A 13,051-nucleotide genomic window follows, 5' to 3' on the forward strand; every position below is an offset into this window, starting at 1 on the left:
AATCACATAAATCATTACATCATTGTATATTTAATATTCATCATTACCTCATTTCATATTTAATACGCATGCGCAATAAGCATCGCTAACTAAACTTTGATTCTCACCGTGATCTGTTACATATTGTTAGTTTGCATGTAAGGGAACCTGTGTTACGTGTGGATGTAACAATTTATGTTCTAGTTTATGAATTGCTTCTTTGTGATTTACGTATAAGCTGACTTTCTATCCCAGTAGGGACGGCTTCTTGCTGAATAATCAGTTTCTTTAAAGCAACAGGTTACCATAATTCACTAATATAAGCATATTCCAGGATTTATAGGGAATTACATTATCACCTTAATTGGGGCCCTTTGGGCCCCAGCTACAAAAGGAGCAGGTGCTGTCCAGCTGCTGCCCACAAGCAACATAGGAAGCTGCCTAATAGCAGGTCAGTTTCTTTGTCCATCTAGCCTAGGACCTACCACTTGCTTGTTTTTCCTCTTACTTCGGACATAGCCAAAGAAACCTTACAAAATTATTTTTAACCTCTCTTGCAAGCCTGAGATCATTCTGAGCCAACCTGACTCTCCCCCTGCAACTGTTAGCACCTCGTGTATACGCCTCCGTTGTGATTTTTCCCTTTCTTCCCTTTCTTATACATCCCCTTCTTAACTCTCAGCTCATCTGTAAGCTCCTTATGCAGCCACACTGGTTTACTTAGATGTCTCCCACTTTTCTTTCTTGCTGGCATTGATGTAATCGCTGACCATTGACCAAGAAGCCGTGGGGTAATGGGAATTGTAGTCCAGCAACATCTGGGGACCCAAGGCTGAAGTACACTGCTGTAGAGAGGCAATTGCTGCACTGTTTTGTAATGGTGCTGGTTTCAGCGGCAAGAACCTTCCCAAAATGCTGGTGCAAATGTATTTGCAGTCTAAAGAGCTTAGCAAACAGTATTTAGGTTCCCTTCACAGTCATTACATGTTGCAGAGGGAAGATGTGACCATAGGATTTCTCTTTCAGTTTTCCTGCCAAGAATAGAAAGAGTTGCAGATCCTCCCTGCCTCACAACAATTTCTTCCTGTATTTAGTTTTTTTTTTTTAAAAAAAACTGACCAACGCTCTGTTTTGTGATTGGCAATTCTATATACAAGGAGGGTGGGTGTGTCCAACCTTTCATAAGAAAAACAGAATAGCTATATAAAGAGCTGGTGAATTATTGCTGTAAGTGGGAGGAAGACCATCTTTGGCTGGGAGACAAGCTACTTTCTTACCATGGAGCAGACAGTGAGTAGCTCTACAATTTATCTCATATGCCTCTATCAAGCTTCTGTTATTATTGTGTCATATTATACATGTTATGAATAAATAAATATAACATTCATACCAATAAGACTTTATCACCATTCCTATAGATCAACTTACAAAACACCACTAATATAATAACTTCATTGAAAAGAAAAAGCAACTACAGTATAATTATACAACATTAGGATTTTGATTTAATATCTATGTGCTGCTTTCCTGACAAACCAAGATGAGCTCCAAGCAGCTCAAAACAATTAACAGCTCACAAGATGTAAGACCATTAAATTCAAAGATAAACATTCAAGATTTAGAGTAATAAAATTAAAATACAATGTAATTGTTTTAGAACTGGGAAAATATCTTATACAGTGGTACCTCTGGTCAAGAACTTAATTTGTTCCAGAGGTCCGTTCTTAACCTGAAACTGTTCTTAACCTGAAGCACCACTTTAGCTAATGGGGCCTCCTTCTGCTGCCGCACCACTGGAGCACGATTTCTGTTTTCATCCTGAAGCAAAGTTCTTAACCTGAATTAGGGTTAGCGGAAACAAAATAACAACAACAACAACAACAATTCCTTCCAGAAGCACCTTATAAACCAACTAAGTTTGTCATAGGTAACCTGAAGCGTTTGTAACCCGAGGTACCACTGTATCCAGAGTGCATTGCATCCTCATGAAGCTAATTAAGGAGCAGGAACATGGAACAGCAAATGCATAGCTTGGGAATATTTCTGGAGCCACTATTGTCACTTGAGTCATAAGAAGTCTCATTGGCTTGGAGTGTCTTCTATCAGTTTGGGCTGATGGTCCAGCTACACACCTATCTGAACGGTATAGCCGTCTATATGCTCTGGCAACCTCTACCAGTCTTAGGGTCTCTACCCACTTCTGTTAGGCAGTTAGATCAATTTTCTGGACTCTCAGCTTCCCAAAGACAGTCACCATTCAGGCAGCAGCTTCCTATGACCCTTCCAAGGGAGTGGAGCAGAGTGGCGGGAGACACCTAGCCAATGACACTACTATCAGTGCCCTCTCTTTTTGTTTTCTTCTGACAGGTGTCCAGAAGGCGGCTGGGTTTCAGCCTGTTGAGTGTGACTTTCCTGCTCTGCTTGACAAGTGGAGCCTTTGGGTCTATAGATCCAGACAACCTGAAGGCAATCATCGACTACATCAGAGAGTGAGTAATGTTTTGGATTTTTCTGGGGCTTTCTAAGCAAGTGTTCTGCACATTTTGAAAAACACCTCAAAACAAAATCATGGGACTAAAACAAGCAATAATGTTGGCATTCTGGCGAAATAAAGCATTTTGCTTTCAAACTCATAATAATTTACATTTTGATTATTTCATACAACATGGAGGAGACTGTTTTGCTTCATGTTATGAGCTTACCTTGATGCTGATGCTGCTACAAGGTGGCCTAAGATAAATGAATAAGATTCTGTCTGTGTATGTATATTTGTGCAGAGGGGAAATGTGTGTGTGTGTGTTGTATGTTCGCTTTCAAAGGTCTGCCCATGTAGTTTTGTTCTGGCATGTGTGCTTTCACATTTTGTCATCTTTAGGTGATATCAGGGCGAAGATGTGGGGAAGTCAATATCATTATGACTGTGAATATTGCAAGGCACATAAAAACTTGTACAGTAAAATGCCTGTAGAGGGAAGCACTGCATAGGGATAGGTGAGCATGTTGGTTTTCAGGTTCTCTCAGTATCTCATCTTTCTACTCTGCAGTTTTCCACATTTACAAGAAAAATCACCAGCATTTGTGCCAATTTATATTCACATGTTTTTTATGCATTTTTCCTAACGTAAACCTTTTTGCAAACCATTTCCCCCTAACACAATGCACTACTATGTTATTTTTACAACTTACATGCATTTTTATGCACACTGTACCTTACTTAGTATATGCATAATTAATTAATTAATGAAATTTCTATTCTGTCCTTCATCCAAGGACCACAGGGCAGGTTACAAAATAAAAACACAAAGATACACACTATAATAACAAACAAAAACAACAATACCCTCTTAAGATAGATATCTATTTCCAAATGAACTTGTTAAGAAAATAATCCGTTCTCATATGGGTAGGACAAAACAGTGAACACTGAAGGCGTACCTAAATTCTACAGTCTTTTAAAAGGTTAGTGGTTCTTCCATTTAGATAGCACTTCTAATGTTGTAATTGCCCTTGCCTTCTGCTTTCAGAACAGGTCCTCCAAACTCTCATAGCAATGAAGTTGAATGTTGCCCATCTGTTTTACACCTATACCCTTTCTCGCCTTTCTGCTTTCTATTGGGGCTTTAGCAGTGAGGTCTTTTCACTTCCTAGGAAACTTGTTAAGACACTTATTCCCCATGTTCATGAAAACAAAACTGCCCTTTAATGGGCTATAGCAATGTCAATGGTCTCTTGTGCAAATTACTTTGCTTGAGAAATACATTGCACAATTTGGAGATGTGTGAATTTCAAAATGGTGGTGGTGGGCTCATTTTGGTTTTCAAACTGTTTTGAAAAGTGAAAATTAGGTAGGTTCACCTTTAAATGTGGACTGAATCACATTTCTCCACCATCTGTACCTCTGGGAGAAAGGGCACTGCAGGAGAAACAGGGTGGTTTGGGAAGGAACTAGCTGGGTATTATGCAGGCTTTGCTGGCTACAAGCCTCAGCCACTGTGCCCCAAACACACTAGCAATGCCATAGCTGAGGCTGTATTTTTTTTAAAAAAAAACAACAACCCGTGTGCACTCAGAGCAGCACAATGTCTGGCTTCACTTCCTGCGACGCCCATGGAACTATGTATGCAGCACATAGTCATATGGGTGTCCTGGGAAGTGCTGATGTGCTGAGAGCCTTCTTCTGTTGCAAGCAAATATGGTGCTTTTACTAGTGCAGTATTTTAAAGAATAAAGGTATTCCCCCTCTGGAATGCATGGAACCCCTGACCTGCACCCACTGGTCTGGCTCTAATGGCACTCTTAGCTAATCTAATTCCAATTAACATGATCAATTGGATCTCCATCATCTTGGTTTATTGGCGTCCCACCCCACCCCACCCCCCATAAATGCTGTAACATTATGTCTTCTATCTGTAAATGGGCCATCACAGATATTGCAATAGAACTGAAACTTCTCTGCCGCTCCATTCAAATGACTGCAACCAAGACTATAATAAAAAAATCAAGCCAATGCGGACCAGGAGGAGGAACCTGGTTTGGAATGCTAAGTTCAGCATCACTCATTCTCAGCTTTCCTTTTGTTTTTCTTAGGTATGGCATCGCCAATAACCATTATGCTGTTGCTGTAAGACTGGATAACAGATACTGCAGAAGTCCTACACGGCGGAATTTAGAGACTGCTTTGCCTAGAAACCAAATGGATCAGATGCGTAGTGCTATTAGCAAGAAAAATGGAATTTATAACCCACAGCAGATAGGGGATGTTGTTGCAGCCAGGCCAAACTTCCAGAGAGACCCGATAGAGCATGCTGAATGGCGCTTACTGACTGGAGACCAGAATAGCCCAGTAGAAAGGATCCTAGCCAATAAGGACCAGAATAGTTGCCTGATCTTCTTCAGCCAATTATCCCCCTGTGTGAACCAATGTCTCAATGAGAATGTCATGAGAAACATTGTACGGGTGGTCAACCCCCTTTTTAACAGGTACAATGAAGATGGCAGGGCTTTTGTTTTCGAGTCCATTTACAGAAAGGATGCAGTAAAAGAACATGAGGTTGTGTTGGGGGCCTGGCAACGCATCCAGCGTGCCCCACTCTTCCGGTGCTATGCAGGTAACAGAGCCTGCATCAAATGTTTTAACAGTAACCAACCTGTTAGCAACAGTCCCTGCTTGGCCAATTAAGGAAAGCCAATGATAGAGTAGTGCCCGCCTAGGGATGGCAGTTGTGGCACTTAGCATTTTGCCAGCTGACCTGAGAACCAAAGGCACCCCTTCCTCATCCCCATATTCTTGTTTTCTTGAGATTGAGCATTACATTTGATCTTTGTAGTCCTTTGCTTTGCTATTGAATCAATAAAATCTTTGGAGCATGTCACAAAAGCTTCTTGTCTGTTTTCTTCTTCTTCTTCTTCTTCTTCTTCTTCTTCTTCTTCTTCTTCTTCTTCTTCTTCTTCTTCTTCTTCTTCTTCTTCTTCTTCTTCTTCTTCTTCTTCTTCTGTACCCTATAGCAGTGTTCCTCAACCTTGGGCCTCTAGCTGTTTTGGAACTATAACTCCCATCATCCCCGGCCACTGGTCCTGCTAGCTAAGGATGATGGGAGTTGTAGTCCCAAAACAGCTGGAGCCCCAAGGTTGAGGAACACTGCCCTATAGTACCCATGCCTACAGAAGAGATGTGCAAAGTCAGGTGGGGCTGTAGTGTCCACATCGGGGCTGTTAACATGCCCGTGCTCATGTGTGTTTGAGAATTCAAGGTTACAATATAACCCAGTGCCCACAGCTGGCATAAAACTTAAAAGCCCAAAGGACAATTTGCTGCAGTCTGGACAAGCAACCTATGTTAAGGAGAATTGGTTGCAACCTTGCGATGTCTCTGAAAATCCAGATGCTATATCCTCAGTTGCTAGATTCTGAGCCGCCATGATGGATATTCGTTGAAGGATGGTTTTATCTTAAGCTGGTCTGTGACCAAAATAAAGTTTGATAGCTGATTGTGGTGTCTTGATCTGAAAGACTAGGTCAAGGAAGGGGAGCCTTGGGACCATTGTTTGTGGGGTGCTTGGTTGAGCTGGAATTCAGAGCATGTCCCTAAACTCCTCACCTGAACTCAACAGGTCATTATAAAATAAGCACAAGCTCTTGCAAGGGTGGAGAGGAAGAAACTGTTGACATAGACTGGCTGCTCACACAAACACACACCTCTGTGGGTTCTCAATTAGCATTTGTGAGAATAAAAGCCGCCTTCCCAGCCAGGGGCATCTTAGCCATAGAGGCTAGTGGTGCAAGGAACCACGACGCCAAGTTCTGGAGGGTGCTTTGGACGGCGCTTCCGCCTGAGCCTCGGGCAAGACGCCCCTAGGGAATACTGCCAGCTGTGGTCCACCTCCGCCTCCTCCTTGGCCGAAGTGGGTGCGCAGCACTGCCGTCCAGGGAGCCCTGGCTGCCGAGCCGTTGGGAGGCTTGCCGTCGGCTTCCCCACGACGGTGCCTGCAGCCTGAGAAGAGGCGCCCTTGTCCGCCTCTTCTCGGGCTGTGGGCACCATTGTGGGGAAGCTGGCGGCGAGCCTCCCGTCGGTTCGGCAGCCAGGGTGCCCTGGACGGCAGCGCTGTGCAGCCGCTTTGGCCGAGGAGGCGGAGGCAGAGGCGGACCACAGCTGGCAGCATTCCCCAGGGGCGTCTTGCCCATAGGAACTAGTGGCACGGGGCGCTGCCCTCCGCCATCCACGCAGCACCCGGAGCCTCCTCCCCGCCAGAGGAACTGCCCTCCAGCCTGCCCACCGGGAGGGAAATGTGTGTGTGTGTGTGGGCGTCGTAGGGATTTTTGTACCACGGCGCTGGATACCATTAAGACGGCCCTGTTCCCAACTGATTCAGCCCTACTGATAAACTAACCAGCAGTTATTTTACAAATCTTAAGAAAAGCATCCTTGACTTCTGTTTTGCCTCCTATTTCCACATGTGGTGGGAATGCCAATATGTGTGTGGATTTTGGAAGGTTATGCTGAAATAATGTCTTATTATAATAATATATGTTGTTGTTCTCAATGTTGTCCTCAATCTTTAGTGCTTGCACATCAACTTTTGCTTCCACACTTCTGATATGCCACAAATAATGTTGTAAGCATGTCATGTGGGAACTGAATCAACTTGCAGCCTAACCTACCTCACAGAGTTGTTGGAAGCACACTACATAGGCATACTGGAGATGTAAAAAGACACATATTGCATATAATAGTTTGTTGGCAAAACTAGATGCTTGTTGCAGAATAACTTTTTTTAAAAAAACCCCAATATCGTTTTCCTGCCCAATAACAGCTGTGACGCTAACTAAACCCCACTTAATTTTTTGAGAATCTTTGTTGTAAAATCCATTTCTGTCCTGTTATAGTAGCAGATGGTGGTTAGAATCTGTTTATCAGTCACCACAACTATCACATCACCAATAAAAAAAATCCTTCCATCTAACAATGCCTTTCTAATTCAGCTACCAAACATGGACGTTCAGTTTGGAATACTCACTGTTAGTTTTTGCTCATTCAGTGCCACTCATTCCCATCATTTTTGGTGATCATTTCTAGGTATGGAATTAAAAACATCCATTATGCTGTGGCTATAAGACTGGACCATGCATACTGCGCAGAACCTACACCAATGACCTTGGAGACAGCTTTGCCCAGGAGCAAAATGCAGCAGATGAAGAGTGCTCTCGACCACAGGAATGGAATATATGTCCCAAAGCCAATAGGAGATGTCGTTGCAGCTAGGCCAAGATTTACCCGTAGTAAAGAGCACGCTGAATGGCGCTTGCTGACTGGAGGCCAGAATAGCCCCATAGAAAGGATCCTATCCAATAAAGACCAAAACAGTTGCCTGATCTTCTTTAGCAAATTATCTCCTTGTGTAGAACGTTGCCTCAATGAGAGCGACACAAGAAACATTGTCCAGATGGTCAACCCCCTTTTTAACAGATACAGTGAGGATTCCAGGGCTTTTGTTTTTGAGACTGTTTACATGAAGGATACAGTGAAAGAGCATGAGGCTGTGGTGGGGGCTTGGGAACACATCCAGGGTGCCCCCCTATTCCGGTGCTACAGTAGCAACAGAGGCTGCATTAAATGTTTCAATGACAACCAGTCGGGTGACAGAAACCCCTGCTTAGGCAATGAGGCAGAGCCAGAAAGATAGTGGGAGAGCAGTTGTGGCACCTGATATTTGCCACTTGGCCTCCTGGGCTATATATTGCCCAAATAAGCAAGGTACCTCCTCCAACTCCCGAGCACCCGCTCGTCAGCTGACTGGCGTCTCAGGCTAGATTTCCCTTAGAATCAAGTCTCTTCCCCAACCCTCACCCCTGCTTGACCCTGGTTTCTGTAATCATATGCTTTGCTCTTGCAGCAATAAATGTTCAAAGCAAATCCCAAATACCTACTTCCTGCCTTTTCTTCCTGACTACTTCTGATGTCGCCCACCCTGTGCTCACCACATCTGGCAGCTGAGACCTGCGGATTCACGAGGAGCTGCAGTGTCCACTATTGCCTGCATGAGGTTGCATGTGCAGTGCACTAAGACTGGGATTTTTCCGAATTGTTTGATTCACAAATGAACATTTCAACATGCTTGGAAGTCTTCATCTCTGTCTTCTGTTTTAGATATGGATGATTGCAACACGTGCCCAGAGGATCAGTATCCAAACCAAGATCCCAAACCACAACATCCCTAAAAGCCTAAGCTTCTTGTCTTGGGATCACAAAAGTGCAGTACAGTGGAACCTTGGTTTATGAACACCTCGGTTTAAGAATTTTCGATTTACAAATGCCGCGGACCCATCTGGAACAGATTAATTCACTTTCCATTACTTTCAATGGGAAAGTTTGCTTCAGTTTATGAACGCTTCAGTTTATGAACAGACTTCCAGAACCAATTACACCCATGCTTCGGGTTAAGTACGCTTCAGGTTGAGTACTCCGTGGACCTGTTTGGAACGGATTAATCCACTTTCCATTACTTTCAATGGGAAAGTTCGCTTCAGTTTATGAACGCTTCAGTTTATGAACAGACTTCCAGAACCAATTACACCCATGCTTCGGGTTAAGTACGCTTCAGGTTGAGTACTCCGTGGACCTGTTTGGAACGGATTAATCCACTTTCCATTACTTTCAATGGGAAAGTTCGCTTCAGTTTATGAACGCTTCAGTTTATGAACAGACTTCCAGAACCAATTACACCCATGCTTCGGGTTAAGTACGCTTCAGTTTAAGTACTCCGCGGACCGTCTGGAACGGATTAATCCACTTTCTATTACTTTCAATGGGAAAGTTCGCTTCAGTTTATGAACGCTTCAGTTTATGAACAGACTTCCAGAACCAATTACACCCATGCTTCGGGTTAAGTACGCTTTAGGTTGAGTACTCCGTGGACCCGTCTGGAACGGATTAATCCACTTTCCATTACTTTCAATGGGAAAGTTTAAGTACTCCGCGGACCGTCTGGAACAGATTAATCCACTTTCCATTACTTTCAATGGGAAAGTTCGCTTCAGTTCATGAACGCTTCAGTTTATGAACAGACTTCCGGAACCAATTGTGTTCATAAACCGAGGTACCACTGTATGTTTCAATAGAATCAGTTTACAAATTCAGTACTGCACTAGAATGGCGTGTAAGTTGTGTGTGTGTGTGTGTGGGGGGGGTTTAGCATACTTTTCTAGGCAAAAGATTGTACTGTACTGTATCTTACCAGCTCCCAGATTGTTTATGTGCCTCCTCTTACTCATATATTTCCTTCTGTAGTTCCTCCCAGCTTCTACTCCTTTGAACCTCATGCTTGCTTTGTTGATTAATTAATGTCCTTCTTGGAACTAATTCCATTGTATCCCATAGCATTGCTGCAGAGCAGGGAGGTTGTTAATGAAACACTGTTGCAAACCCTCCTTGACCCTTTCAAGTGTAATTGCTCTGCGAAGCAGCACTGGATTTAATTGGCAGGTTCTGCTTCTTTCTCTGTCGGTATCCAAATGAAGCCTTGTTATAACTTCCCCATGGTCTATGCCTATTGTCTCTAGGTTTGAGTCTTTTAATTTAGGCAGCCAGTCAGAGATCAGTACACAATTTATATGAGAATTGTTTATGTTTGAGAAAAACATACAGTTCCTGACATCCTGCTTGTATCCTTGCCAAGAGTCCACTGAACAATATTGTTTGAACAGTTCTATCAAGAGTACCTTTAAAAAGAAAAGGGAAAAAAAGAGACTTGCCCTAGTAGCCAGGTCTCTTACGGGGTCAGAAATCTCATTGAGAGCTGCTTCCCAAACAACTTCACCCTCTTTGAAAAGTCTTAAGGGTTTGCAACATACAAGTACCATTTAAAAAATCTATTTCTCATTGGGTGCATACACCAAGCCTAATGGACTGGTAAGTTACCTGTGTGTGTGTTTCATCTCTACAGCTGTTTTGTGCTGAAACGTATGGAAGAGCAGTGGACTGAGAAGGCCACGAAACACAATTAGTTTCGCTTTTTGTCAGCTTTATTTGAAAAGGCCCAGAGTTCTTCCACAGTGTTTTAATTCTCAGAGCGACCTGTGAGAGCATCACAAACAATAGCACTCCACACCTGTGGTGGTGAAGGAAGAGAAGGAGAAATGACCCATTTATCACCTTTTGTGTTTGTGTGGCCTTCAACTTGTCTTCATGCTGTCCATTTATCACTCTGACCTGCTGGTTGGAGATCCAGCTGGGTTGGAACATGGTGGGTGAACGGGACCTTCTTTGTTGTTTGGTTTTTTGTACAACTCCCCTTCTGAATGGATAATGCATCTATTCATTTCTGGTGTGCAAAGCAGCTTGGTTCTTACAGGCTCCGGACATATTCACTTATTGCTCCCTTCAGCCTTTTTTTTGGTTAGCTGACCAGTTTGTAAACTAGCTAAATTGAAACGGTGTTGATTCCTCTCAGTTTAACAGCCATGAAGGTAAATCCATGTCATTTGCTAAACTGGTGTGTGGGTTGAATCCAGTAAAGTCATTATGAGTGGAGTGGCTTTCAAAAATGCAACAAAACTTGTCCTCCATCTCCTCCCACTGAGTTCCTCCCCCCGAACTTCCCAAATTTGTTCTGGAGGGCTGGGGGAACTGCCAGAGCAGGGGTTTTTTTTTGGGGGGGGGGTGCAAGGGAGGAGAAAGAAGGGGGAAGTTCTGTTCTTTGAGCAGAAACTGTTCTGCTCCAGCAAGAACTTCCTCTAAGATGTAAGTTGTGTTTGTGTATCTGAGTAAATCAGCATTACAGTCATAACTTGGTTTAAGTACGCTTCGGTTTGACTACTTTCAGTTTAAGTACTCCGCAGATCCGACTGGAACGGATTAATCCACTTTCCATTACTTTCAATCGGAAAGTTCGCTTCAGGTTAAGTACGCTTCAGGTTAGGTACGGACTTCCAGAACCAATTACACTCATACTTCCAGTTAAGTACGCTTCAGGTTGAGTACTCCACGGACCCGTCTGGAACGGATTAATCCACTTTCCATTACTTTCAATGGGAAAGTTCGCTGCAGGTTAAGTACAGACTTCCGGAACCAATTGTGTACTTAAATCGAGGTAGCACTGTATTTGTAATGCTGACTGTAGTAAGAGTTAGTAGAGGACACTGTAAAGTTAGTCCTTGCTAAAGGTTACAGGAAGTCAGGCTCTATGACCTGGAAGAGGCAGGACAAGATCCAAAGTAGTGAGCAGAAAAGTAGAGCAGGAACTTAGACCAGGCAGGAAGTGGGCAAGGGATGTAATGTTCAGGGCAAGAAGAAAGTTCTGAAGCTAATACTTTATCATAGCTGCCAAGTTATCCCTTTTTTAAAGGGATTTTCCCTTATGCTGAATAGGCTTCCTCGCGAAAAAAGGGAAAACTTGGCAGCTATGTACTTTATAGACCCTGATGGTCAGGAAATGGTCCTTGCTCTCAGTTGACTGAATGTTCAGGTGGGTTGCTACTGCGGCCTAGATGGCGTCATATAGTGAAAACAGAGCACCCAAGTGCAAGTGGTAAAGCACTTAAGCCTCTCTCTCCTGGATGCCTCACAGTCACCTGCATTGGAATATAAGCAGAGCCAGCTGGATCAGGCCAATGGTCCAGCTAGCCCAGCATCCTGTTCTCAACCATATGCATGTGGAAAGGAAGCAGGACCTGAGCACAACAGCAATCTCCCTTCCAGCAATCGGTATTGAGATGTATATTGCCTCTGAAGATGGAGGTAGCACATAGCCATCATGATTAGTAGTCATTGGAACAGATGCATATCCTCCCTACCCTGCCTTGCCACTTTTAGCTATATTTCTCCTCCTGCACAATCAGGGTTCTCAGTAGAAGAGGGAATTCTAATCAAGTCCAGTTAAAATCTCCCTGCAGCCTTTCATGCTTAGCACAGTAAGTTCAGGAGAGGAAGGAGAAAGAGTGATGCTTCCCCTCCTCTGTCTGTCTGAGCACACATTTTTAATGTCTGATGGGGGTTAATGGCTACTGGTTCTGATGGCTATAGGGCTACTTCCAGCATCACAGGCAGAATATCTCTGAATATTAATTGCTGGGGAACAAAAGCATGAGTGAGCTCTTGCCCTCATGGCCTGCTAGGGTTGCCAGACTCAATAGAGGACAGGACTTCTGTGCCTTTAATTGCCCTGCTCTCTTTTGAGTCTGGAAACCTTAAAGAGAAACCAGCAGACCCTTTGCTTGGAAATTAAACAAAGGGTCTGGTGGCTTTTCTTTAAGGTTTCCAGATTCAAAAGAGGAGCAGGGCAGTTAAAGGCACAGAAGTCCTGTCCTCTATTGAGTCTGGCAACCCTATGGCCTGCTTTTGGAATTCTTAGAGGCACCTGGTTGGCAGGCGCGTAGCAAGGGAGGGGCGTAGGGGGCGAGTCACCCCTAGCTCCACTCTGGCAGGGGCAGTGCGCGGGGGCAGTGCCCCTGGCCCCAGGCCCGCCCCTCGCCTCCTCCGCCTGAGCAAGATGAAGCAGAGTGCGCTACAGAGCGGTTTGCTACCGCCGCCGCCTGGCAACCCGCTCCGTAGCGCACTCTGCTTCAGAGCGCGCTGGCT

The 13,051-nt window shown here is 44.1% G+C and overlaps 2 protein-coding genes across 2 annotated transcripts; both read left to right on the forward strand.

The window, feature by feature from the left end:
* Window positions 1–970: 970 nt before the first annotated feature.
* On the forward strand, window positions 971–5,356 carry LOC118095274 (uncharacterized). The gene is made up of 3 exons (XM_035136380.3): window positions 971–1,269; window positions 2,347–2,468; window positions 4,567–5,356. Exons 1-3 carry the CDS (start codon window positions 1,258–1,260, stop codon window positions 5,156–5,158), a joined length of 726 nt encoding a protein of 241 aa, XP_034992271.1. The 5' UTR covers window positions 971–1,257; the 3' UTR covers window positions 5,159–5,356.
* Window positions 5,357–6,949: 1,593 nt separating this feature from the next.
* On the forward strand, window positions 6,950–8,448 carry LOC118094636 (uncharacterized). Its single transcript, XM_035135192.3, has 2 exons — window positions 6,950–6,969; window positions 7,553–8,448. The coding sequence occupies exons 1-2, from the start codon at window positions 6,950–6,952 to the stop codon at window positions 8,157–8,159; spliced, it is 627 nt and encodes a 208-aa protein (XP_034991083.3). The 3' UTR covers window positions 8,160–8,448.
* Window positions 8,449–13,051: the final 4,603 nt, after the last annotated feature.

The sequence above is a fragment of the Zootoca vivipara genome, chromosome 12, assembly GCF_965207765.1.
Source record: "Zootoca vivipara chromosome 12, rZooViv2.hap1.1, whole genome shotgun sequence".
Classification (NCBI taxonomy): domain Eukaryota; kingdom Metazoa; phylum Chordata; class Lepidosauria; order Squamata; family Lacertidae; genus Zootoca; species Zootoca vivipara.

What these genes read in the sequence shown, in the direction of transcription:
- LOC118095274 (XM_035136380.3), top strand. An exon ending in ATCATCGACTACATCAGAGA is followed by an intron (nt 2,469 to 4,566) that starts GTGAGTAATGTT and finishes TGTTTTTCTTAG; the next exon opens with GTATGGCATCGCCAATAACC.
- LOC118094636 (XM_035135192.3), top strand. Translation starts at nt 6,950, where the DNA reads ATGTGTGTGGATTTTGGAAG. An exon ending in ATGTGTGTGGATTTTGGAAG is followed by an intron (nt 6,970 to 7,552) that starts GTTATGCTGAAA and finishes GATCATTTCTAG; the next exon opens with GTATGGAATTAAAAACATCC.